Below are 11668 nucleotides of genomic sequence, written 5' to 3'. Positions count from 1 at the left end.
ATCTAATTTTGATTACAGGGGATTCCACCCGGACTCCCACGGGAGCCGGGCTCCACCCACTACCCCAACCGCAAGGAGGACTCCGCCCGGGCCCCAACGTGGGGGCCAGACTCCGACCGCCGCCGAACTTCAGCCGACAGATCTGCACTCGCAGGCCACAATCACGGCCACGATTCTGCTACACTTCCTGCGGCGGATTCTGCGCAGCTCCACCACTCCCTGATAGGCCGCAGTAACGATCGCAGCACTGCTCCACTCCCTACGACGGATCCCACGCGGCTCCATTACTACCTGACAGGCCACGATAAATGGCCGCGATCCTGCTCCACCTCCTGCAAAGGATACCGCGTGATTTTCCATCTGCTGGCAAGTCACGACAACAAACGCCGCCCCACTTCACGTGGCAGACTCCACGTGGCACGCCCCAGTGATAGCCACGGGTCCACTCTACTACTCTTCGCAGCAAACTCCGCCTGATCCTGGGCAGCCCACTACCAGACGGTTACAGATATCGCCATCAATCCGTTACCTCCCCCGCCTATAAAAAGGAGACCCAGATACGTTATTCTATAAGCTCATTTCTTATCTCAAAACTCTGCTAAATTCTCCGTTCGAGCACTCCATTCTTGTTGAGGCAGAGAACTGACTTGAGCGTCGGAGGGTCTTGCCGGAGCAACTCCACCTCCGATTTAGACTTCCTTTGCAGGTCCCGGCGGCGACCGCGACTTCCCCGACTCCAGCTTCTCCGGCGCAAGCAGATTTTTGCACCAACATATCTATTAAGGATATAATATATATTTGACACAATTTTTTTGGATCCATTTGGTTGGGGTAAATCTAGTATGAAAAAATAAGTTTTATGTCAGATTATCACGTTTGGCATAAAAAATGAAAGAGAGAGATAGTAAAAAAATTGATGGACCCCATTTTTATTTTTTGAAGAGAGAATGTAAAATAAATACTATAAAAGGTTGATATTTAGTAAATTTTCAAATGGTGATAATCCATACTTGTCAAAAATATCTTCAATAAAACTGTATATGTAATTATTAAATTTATTCTGATATCTTTTTAAATTCATTCAATAAAAAATTTTAGCAAAAAATAAAGAAGAAGATAGACATAGCATTATACAAAGGGCCGTGTAATTATAATCATTATATAAAAATTATTTGGAGATGATAATACTATCTTAGTATTAAAAAATTATTTTATATTGAAAAATATATTTATAAATTTGGTCATATTCCTATATAGATTTATCTCTAACCAAACGTAGTTATTCTGTTCTAGTGTCATTTTCAAAGTAATTTTTTCACTGATCAATCATAATAAAAATTATTTTCCTCCTCAATCATTTTTTTAAATAAATAATTCTAAAAAATTATCAGATTATCTCGTAATTTGCATATCCCAACTGAGCAGAATTTAATGTTCAATCAGATTTAAACTATTCTAGAGCAAGTTACTTTTTTCATAATTTATCAAATATATCAAAATTATATTATCAAGTATCATCTTGAAAAATAATTTTTTTAAAAAAAAAAATATTTTTTTTTGGAACCAAACAAGTCCTAAAATGAAGTCAACGTGCCTAAAATAAAACGTGCTTTAATTATTAGGAAACGATGGTCAAGTTACTCAGTCCGCGTGCTAATACCTGGTCGGCAAATGATACCTGGTCGGCAAATGAAGTACGGTTATGAAGCCAAATCACAGACGTATTAGTCGGTTATGAAGTACAGTCGGAATGTTTTCCACAGCCATATGGTGGTTGTCATGATGGGGCCCAAGATATTAAAATTCTATTTTTTTTCAAAATAATTATATTTTAAATCATGTGCGTTATGTAGTTGTACACTGTATTAAGCATTTTTTTGCTATACATGGACTTAATTCATCGTACATTCATCTCCATGATTGCCCCCGAGAACGGAGACAAGCTCGTTGGCGTGACTCACGACACATTGACGCATGCGGTGGTGTAAAATATAATTTGCCTATCTCCCCACCGGATAAGTACATGTGAAGTTCGTTTCTAGGTTGCTCTGGATTAACACAAAACAAAATAAATTTACGCTACGTTACCATCCTACCTACATCCGATGATGCTAGCTTTAGTTTCGCAAGTTGCGGTAAAGAGCAAAAATTAAATACGTTGTACGTTGCACATGGAGATAAGAGGTGCAGAGCTTCACAGTATTAGGAATATGAAGGATGATGTCAGAATTTAGGCGTGGCCGGGCAAACAGATAGAAACACTTTTGTCCGTGCAATCTGAGGAAGCCATGTAAGCAAAGTCGCGTGAAGGCACGTGTGATGTAGCCTTCTTTTTTCTTTTTTTTTCTTTTTCTTTTTTTGTTTATGGTTGGAAAGCAGCCGCTAGTCAATTTCATTGATGTTGAAAATATCTTGAAAAAAATATATTCTCATTGAGGATATGAATATGCTTCGGCAAAACCTGAAAAAAAAAAAAAAATTGACCCGTCAATATCTCATAAACATTGTATATGCAGAAATATGTATATTAACAAAATGATGATCGGTAACTTGAATTTCCTTGATCATTCCACCAATTGAAGGTCTTATCATATTGATATCAGTATCTACATTATGGATAAGATATTTTAGACACCAAGATGATTATGCTTGGCTTTTAATAATCATAAGCTGGCATTCCATTTCTGTGTAGCTAGCTGCAGCCTGCAAAGCTTAGACAGAATAAGAGCGCGCACGCGCGCGCGCGCACACACACACATACATACATACACTCAGTATTCAGATGGTCTTCACAGAAAATTAATTTGGTTTAAATATGAATCTAAGAGTCCTACCACATGGACTGCACTCATTCTCTATTTAAAGATTTATGAGAAGGCCACCCACTGGCAACCAACCATCTTACTGTTGAAGGTGATATAAAATGGATGACAGCCATAGGTGTGGCTGTCAGCCTTTTCTTCACTTCCGCCGTGACCTGTTTTGCACAACCCCACCACCCATCAGGACCATTTCACGAGTGATGCCTTGACACCACTCCCAGATCGGACGGTCACACATCGTCGGATGGATGGAAATGTCTACGTTAAATTTGGAAAAGGAATCCCGTTCCGGACGGTTCCCGTTCCCATCTGTTTCTGCCCAAAAAAGTTGAACAGTAGTGCGAGCGCCTAACGCAGCCATAATTGCCATGGTTGGGGGAGGCGGACCCCACACGAAGTCCCGGCCCGCCTTATCTCTTTCAGCGGAGGGCTCCCACCACCTGGTTGGCCCCCAGCCGAGATCGGACGGCCGTAATCGATCGAGCAGGGTAAGAACAGCCGTCGGATCAGTCGGACCGTCTATGCTGGTCATGGACAAACACAGCCGCTGTCGCCAGGCCGCCCTCAAGCGTTAACCGCTGCTGTGGCGCAGGCAGACAGCGTGAGGGTGTGCGCTCGCTTCCTTCCGTCCAGCTCCACGTTATCGAATTTGTTTTACATTTTTCCGAATTTGAGCGATTATAATAAGAAGTGGATGAGGTAAGGGCGACGAGGGCTGTCACCTTCCCGCGGACAACGCTCGCGACCGCATAGATGTTTCATGCGGTCGGTCGAGTATCTGCCCCCGACTCTTCGACCCCTCCATCACGACAGCGACAGCGCGAGCTCGAACATTCATTGATTCCTTATATGTACATATTAATAATAAGACGACCGCTTAGAAATTCGTATGCGAGCGTACGGAGGTTAGGCTTTGCTCCTTTATCACCAGCCTGCCGGGTAAAACCACGACTTCAGCGAATCCAATGCGGGGCCCACACCGCCCCGCCTTTCCGTTTCTTCCCCACCGCCTTCTTTCCCGCTCCAAAATCTATTCCATCCGCCGTCGCTCGCCCTTTTTGACGCTTATTTTGACGTGACTACCATATCACACTGTGCGTCTCCCACACCACACTTCGTATTCCAAGTCCTCCTCCATGCACGAGACTCACACCGCAACGTATAACGCGGGAGCCATGGGACCCCGTTCTAGAGACAAAGGCAGCCAATGGGTGGTTCACGATCGCTCCAGCCTGGCGCCACTCGGAACGAGTACGAGCGTGCGGATGGTGCACGTGTGCCACCCTAGAGTTTCGGAACCGTAAGTACGACAGGATTACATTAACTTCATAATGATAAAGTAGCAATAAATAAAAGCATCATCAGGCAGCTGGGATCGCGTCGGCCAAAGTACATACGTGCCACTTGCATAATAATAAAAGAAAAACAAAGTTGCTTTGATGAGTTACGGGTCTCTGACAATCGGTCGGATAGGGAACAGACCCATCAAAATTTATCATCGTTCTATAATTAAAAATTTTATATTTATATTTATTTTATATTAATTTTAAACTATGTTGGACCAAAGATACATATTGAATCGGACAAACAAAAGGGAGTCGGATAGAATCGGATATATAAAAATATTATAAAATAATTATAATTTTTATAATAAAATATAAATAAAATTATATTATTTTGAATTTGAGATAAAATATATTTTTATCTATATTTGGTTCAAATTTATTTTAAATATTCTTTTAAAAAAATTATATCCATCCAATGCCTAATTGGATTGGAGGACATCTGTTGGGTATAAAATACCCACAGCCGAAGTCCTCAGCAGAATCGACTACGCGACAGCTCCGCCCGGACTCCTACGGGAGCCGGACTCCGTCACCGACATCGACTAGATGACAGCTCCGTCCGGACTCTTACGGGAGCCGGGCTCCGTCCTCAACATCAATTGCTGGTAAGTCCCGTCCGGACTCCTACGGGAGCCGGACCTCGCCTTTGACTTTAATTGGAGGAAGACTCCGCCCGGACTCCTACGGGAGCTGGGCTTCGTCCTCGACGCCAACGACTGCAGACAGACTTCGTCCGGACTCCTACGGGAGCCGGACTCCGCCGACAACTTTGATCTCAAGTTGACTCCGCCCGGACTCCCACGGGAGCCGGGCTCCATCCTCAACATCCGCTACCGGTAAGCCCCATCCGGACTCCTATGGGAGCCGGACTTCGCCTTTAACTTTAATTGCAGGAAGACTCCGCCCGGACTCCTACGGGAGCCGGGCTTCGTCCTCGACTCCAACGGCTGCAGACAGACTTCGTCCGGACTCCTACGGGAGTCGGACTCCGCCGACAACTTCGATCTCAAGTTGACTCCGCCCGGACTCCCACGGGAGCCGGGCTCCGTCCTCAACATCCGCTACCGGTAAGCCCCGTCCGGACTCCTACGGGAGCCGGACTTCGCCTTTAACTTTAATTGCAGGAAGACTCCGCCCGGACTCCTACGGGAGCCGGGCTTCATCCTCGACTCCAACGGCTGCAGACAGACTTCGTCCGGATTCCTACGGGAGCCGAACTCCGCCGACAACTTCGATCTCAAGTTGACTCCGCCCGGACTCCCACGGGAGCCGGGCTCCGTCCTCAACATCCGCTACCGGTAAGCCCCGTCCGGACTCCTACGGGAGCCGGACTTCGCCTTTAACTTTAATTGCAGGAAGACTCCGCCCGGACTCCTACGGGAGCCGGGCTTCGTCCTCGACTCCAACGGCTGTAGACAGACTTCGTCCGGACTCCTACAGGAGCCGGACTCCGCCGACAACTTCGACCTCAAGTTGACTCCGTCCGGACTCCTATTGGAGCCGGGCTCTGTCTTCAACATCAACTGCTGGTAAGCCCCGTCCGGACTCCTACGGGAGCCGGACCTCACCTTTGACTTTAATTGCAGGAAGGCTCTGCCTGGGCTTCTACGGGAGCCGGACTTCACCCTCGACTCCAACAACTGCAGATAGACTTCGTCCGGACTCCTACGGGAGCCGGACTCCGACGACAACTTCAACCGCAAGAGGGACTCCGCCCGGACTCCCACAAGAGCCGGACTCCGTCGCTGACTCCGATTGCCGGTAAGCTCCGACAATTGCTGAGCTTCAGCCGATGGATCTGCACTCCCTGACAGGCTGTTTCAACGGCCACGATCCTGCTCCACTTCCTGTGGCGGATTCCGCGCAGCTCCATCACTCTCTGACAGGCCGCAGTAACAGTCGCAGCTCTGCTCTACTTCCTACAACGGATTCCGCACAGCTCCACTACTCCCTGGCAGGCCAACATAACGGCCACGATCCTGCTCCACCTCCTGCGACGGATATCGCGCGATTCTCCCATCCGCTGGCAAGTCACGACAACGGACGCTGCTCCACTCCTCGCAACTGATTCCACGTGACGAGCTACGGCAATAGCCACGATTCCGCTCCACTACCCTTCGCAATAAATTCCGCTTGACTATGGGCGGCCCACTACCAGACGGTTACGAACGTCGCTATCAGTCTGTGGCACCCTCCGCCTATAAAAAGGGGAACCCCAGATACGTTATTATCTAAGCTCTCGTCTTTTTATCTAAAAACTCTGCTAAATTCTCCGTTCGAGCGCTCTATTCTTGTTGAGGCAGAGAACTGACTTGAGCGTCGGAGGATCTTGCCGGAGCAACCCCACCTCCGGTTTAGACTTCTTTTGCAGGTCCCGGCGGCGACCGTGACTTCCCCAACTCTGGCTTCTCCGGCGCAAGTGGATTTTTGCACCAACAGGTATCCTATTGAAATCAGATCGGAAATAACTGATAGATCAAATAAAATTATCATCTCTAATGGACCTACTGCCATCCGCTGTATACTAAAAAAAAAAAAAAATTATAGAGATGGACCACGTGAGCTGACCAATCAGAGCCACCCATCCCATTAAGGGGAGGACAAAAAAAACTAGATATAAAATGGCTATTTTGCGTTTCGAAGCAAGGCGGGCAGGATGCTCAGGCTCTCAGCTGTCCGCTTCAATCCTTCTGGCTTTCTTCTTTTTGGGTCGGGCAGTGGAACATCCTGCGAACCCATCAGGTAGTGGTGGTGGCCCAGGCCCACGGAGGTACGTTCTGCTGTAGGCCCACGAAATGGATGGGTGAGCCGCTGGTGGGAGATGGTACTCCCCAAACGGGTGCAGGGAGGAGGGGATTTCAAAACGTGTGGTCCACCGAAAGAAGAGGGAGAGGACCGTAAATATGCCCGCCCGAGTTTTTTTTTTTCTGATCTCCTTCATCTTTCTACCAATTCGGTGCATGCTCTGCTTGCCGCTTGGATATATATATATATATATATATATATAAGGGATGCATGATATAAAAACCTTTTAAGGAATCATATCTCTATAACAATCCCTATAAATTTAGGAAACGAAATGCTTTAGTAACTTCAAGAATGTCACTCATAAAAAGTTACTCCGCTGGTGTAGTGTATTCTCATTGCTTCCTTCCAATTTACCAAGATACATGGATGGATTTTTTGTCAGTGACTTTTTTTGAGTAATCGTAGCATTGCACATTTAGGAACTGACAGAGATTTTTTCACGCGTCTGACAGAGGCGCCAAGAGCATGCTAAATATGTATTAAAAGGGATAAATGTCAATTAGCAACTTCCATTGCTTACATGATTTTAGTGGGAACAATAATATAAAAATGTTCTCAATTTTTTTCTTTTTGTTGGGTAAAGTTCTCAAATTTTTTCGTAAACTAATATATAACCCTATAACCAACGTGAGGCATGGGCATAATTTTTTTATATATCTTTGAATTATTTTTACAATATAATATAAAAATATAATAAATAATAGTTAAAAAATTATGTAGGTTCGTCAAAACTATCATGATGTCACTGCATCATTGTAACAATTATTATTTCAAATTATGGAGTAAATTACAAATATTGAGTAGTAATTTAAGCTGTTCTATTAGATATCCAATCCGATACGATGCTAATGGGGTGGATTTTATCCAACCTGCAATAAATCTAAGATGGATGCGAGTAAAATAAAACGTGCATCGAATCTAATCAGATATATATAATTTTTTATAAATTGTCTCTCCACTATTTGTTCTAGTCACTCTACTCATAACGAGGATTAAACATGTGAAATACTATATATCATAATGCTTAGCTATTCAATTTTTAGTTGATTACTTATCTTAGTTTAAGGGATACTCTAATTCTTAAAAAATAATATTTGTTTTGTTATGTTTCTGTCACTATTGAAAATTTGGTTTGTTATATTCCATATTTTCAATAGGGGTGCAATCGAAGTGAGTTGAGAGCTAAAGGCTTGAACTCAACTTGACTCAAAATATTTGGGTTTGAGACTCGATCAAGATCAATTAAGGCTTAACATTCGAGCTTGAACTCAAGTTAATAAAAAAAAAATAAAAAAAAATATTAAGATCGACTTCACTGGATTTGAATATCAAACCATCTATATTCAACCTCAAGTTCGAATTTGGTCATAATTCAAAAATATAATTAAAATAAAATATAACTAATATTATATTTAAATTATTAAATTAAAAATTATATTATAAATAAAATATAATATTATTAAAATTATATATTCGACTAACTTAATGAATCTTCGAGTCAAATATTTTGCTACTCAACTTTGATTTGAAAAATTATTCGAACTACTTAAGCTCGAATATAATCAAATTGAGACGAGCTCAAATAATTTGCGTACTCTTAAATTAAATATGAATAAATAAATATATGAAAAAAATAAAATATTAAAAAATTAAAAAAGAAGATCCATCCAAAACACCTGAAATATTGATCTTGTATAGTTAGCTATATAAGATATCATCCAATTAATAACACTATTAATTTTTTGATAAATATACGAGACACCAAAAAAAATCAAAGAGTATATTATTTTCTAATAATCCTCTAAAGTGGATGTAAAGTATTGAAATCATGAAGATATAGAGTAGACAGCCATTCGACTAATGTGATGGAGCCATCTTCTAACGGTTTATGGAGCTTGCTGTATATACATAGCATATTTCAGGTCTTTTCATGCAACATACAATTCCACCATAGGAAATGTGACATCGGAAATTTTAATATCTTCTGTAGCAACAAATATCCAGTACTACTTCTGATGGTAAAATAGGATCTACCACAATTATCTTGGTCCCATATATTTTTATCAAAATTGATTTTGAAGAAATAGAAGGACGGTGGCTCTCAAAAAATAAATAAATAAATTGACAAGATGCGGAGATCGCAAGAGAAGAGACAAGTTGCCCCCGTCGTCAATTCCTTTGTAACGGCCAATTAAAGAAATTTATAAATCTGAGAATAGACTTTTACAAAAATTAATATAGCACTGTGCATAGATGGAATATCTCTTCTTCCATACGTGCAATAAAAAAACCATATTAATAGATTTTTTTACAAAGAGAGAGAGAGAAACAAACCCAACCTCCCCTCTATTAGTAGTCCAAGAAACGGAGACAACTCAACCTCTCCGCGCACAAGGGAGCAAGGGAGAGAAACAGAGCTTTCTCTTCCGGTCTCGTTCCAACAGGAAGTTTACTCTCTTTGAATTCTCGAAGCTAGCCTCTGCCACTATGTGTAACACGAACATCACCGCCGTTCCCATCGTGGCTAGCGACGAGAACCCACTGACACCCCATCGTTACTACACCAATGTCCCGCCCTCAAAGCAGGGAAAGGATCAACTTTTGAAGTTGCCAGAGCAGGAGAAGCCCAGCCAATTGCTTCCCTTCCCCACTCTGGCCGAGTCTCTGAGGGAGGCCTCGTCCCTCTTTCGCCTCTCCTTCCCCATCGCTCTCACCGCCCTCCTTATCTACTCCCGCTCTGTTCTCTCTATGCTGTTCTTGGGATCTTTAGGCGACCTCCCGCTCGCCGCCGGCTCCCTCGCCATCGCCTTCGCCAACATCACGGGCTACTCCGTGCTCTCGGGCTTATCGCTGGGAATGGAGCCCCTCTGCTCCCAAGCCTTCGGTGCCAACCAACTTAATCTCCTGGCGCTCACCCTCCACCGCTCTGTTCTCTTCCTCCTCTGTTCTTCCATCCCCATCTCTCTTCTATGGCACAACATGTCAAAGATCCTATTCTTCCTTGGCCAGGACTCGGAAATCACCTCCCTCGCCCAAAGCTACCTCCTTTTCTCCCTCCCCGACCTCATTTCCTTCTCCTTCATTCATCCCCTCCGCATCTACCTCCGGTCGCAGGGCATCACCCGGCCCCTCACACTCGCCGCCTCCCTCGCCGCCTTGGTCCACCTCCCGGCCAACCTCCTCCTCGTGACCCACCTCCAACTCGGAGCCCCCGGCGTTGCTGCCGCCTCCGCCGCTTCCAACCTCGCCCTCCTCCTCTTCCTCCTCCTCCACCTACGCAGCGACCCGGACCCGACGTGGCGGCGTCCCACCCGGGAGTGCCTCTCTGGGTGGACCCCCCTGGCCCGCCTCGCGGCACCCAGCTGCGTTTCGGTCTGCCTCGAGTGGTGGTGGTACGAGCTGATGATCCTCCTCTGCGGCCTTCTGCCGGACCCGAAGCCCGCGGTGGCCTCCATGGGCGTTCTCATCCAGACCACCGCCCTCGTCTACGTCTTCCCCTCCTCTCTGGGATTCGGCGTCTCGACGCGGGTGGGCAACGAGCTCGGAGCCAACCGCCCGGACGGCGCCCGCGCCTCCGCCGCGGTCTCAGTGGCGCTCTCGGCCGTGATGGGGTTGGTGGCGATGGGGTTCGCGGCAGGGATGCGGAAGCGGTGGGGGCGGATGTTCACGGACAACGGGGAGATACTCCAGCTAACGGCGGCAGCGATGCCGATCGTGGGCCTGTGTGAGCTTGGGAACTGCCCGCAGACGGTGGGTTGCGGTGTGCTTCGGGGGAGCGCGCGGCCGGCCCACGCGGCCAACGTCAACCTGGGTGCCTTCTACCTCGTCGGCATGCCGGTAGCCGTCGGGCTGGGGTTCGGCATCGGCGTGGGCTTCACGGGGCTCTGGATGGGTCTCCTCGCCGCCCAGATGTGCTGCGCCGGCCTCATGCTCCACGTCGTGGTGACCACCGACTGGGAGGCCCAGGCTCGCCGGGCCCAGGTTCTAACAGGGAAGCCTCCTGCCGGCCTCAAAGAGATGGAGGAAGGCAAAGTTGATGATCCGGAGGGTAAGGGTGCGGACAAATGCTATGAGCCGTTGATCTCGATCAGAATCGCTGAGATTGAGAGGTGACATGTTATAATGCCCATCTCAGTTCTAACTTTTTAGGATTTTAGAGAGAGAGAGAGAGAGAGGAATAGATGATTTTGCGTGCATTGTTGATATATATTTTTTATTTTTCCTATCTAATTGAAGCTGCTCTCTTGATCTTTTTTTTTTTTTTTTTTTTGGATTGATGAGTAATGACTTGGAGGTAAAGCGTGTATTTGTGACTGGGGGAGCTTTTGATATTTTAGACTTGCATTTGTACCTTGGCTTATAATTATTCTTTACTGTTTTTCTTAATCCAAATATCCTTCTTTAGTGTTACGATGGCTAATTAGAAATTTTGAAGAAAATTGTAAGAGAATAGGTTTTTTAAATGCTGCGAAGTTGGTCACCATTTTGCTGTTAGTTATGCACGTTTTCTTTAGGAGATTGGATAGCAAGAAGAGGTAGAAAGAGACCAACAAGATGGAGAATTTGCATCAAAAGTGTTCTTTCTTTTAAAGACCACGAGGGGCCATCGGACCTGTTATCTGAAATGGGATTTTTTTTTTTTTTTTTTCTTTTCACCTTGACAAATCCTGGATTAAATTTACTTGGAACTGA

The 11668-nt window shown here is 45.3% G+C and overlaps 1 protein-coding gene across 1 annotated transcript; it reads left to right on the top strand.

Annotated features, from left to right (window-relative positions):
- Positions 1-9369: 9369 nt before the first annotated feature.
- LOC105036735 (protein DETOXIFICATION 51-like) lies at positions 9370-11356 on the top strand. Its single transcript, XM_010912473.4, has one exon. The coding sequence runs from the start codon at positions 9464-9466 to the stop codon at positions 11087-11089; it is 1626 nt and encodes a 541-aa protein (XP_010910775.1). The 5' UTR covers positions 9370-9463; the 3' UTR covers positions 11090-11356.
- Positions 11357-11668: the final 312 nt, after the last annotated feature.

Source organism: Elaeis guineensis, chromosome 3 (assembly GCF_000442705.2).
Source record: "Elaeis guineensis isolate ETL-2024a chromosome 3, EG11, whole genome shotgun sequence".
Classification (NCBI taxonomy): Eukaryota; Viridiplantae; Streptophyta; class Magnoliopsida; order Arecales; family Arecaceae; genus Elaeis; species Elaeis guineensis.
Note: the sequence above shows the minus strand (reverse complement) of the source record. Positions and strands in the feature narration are given on the sequence as shown.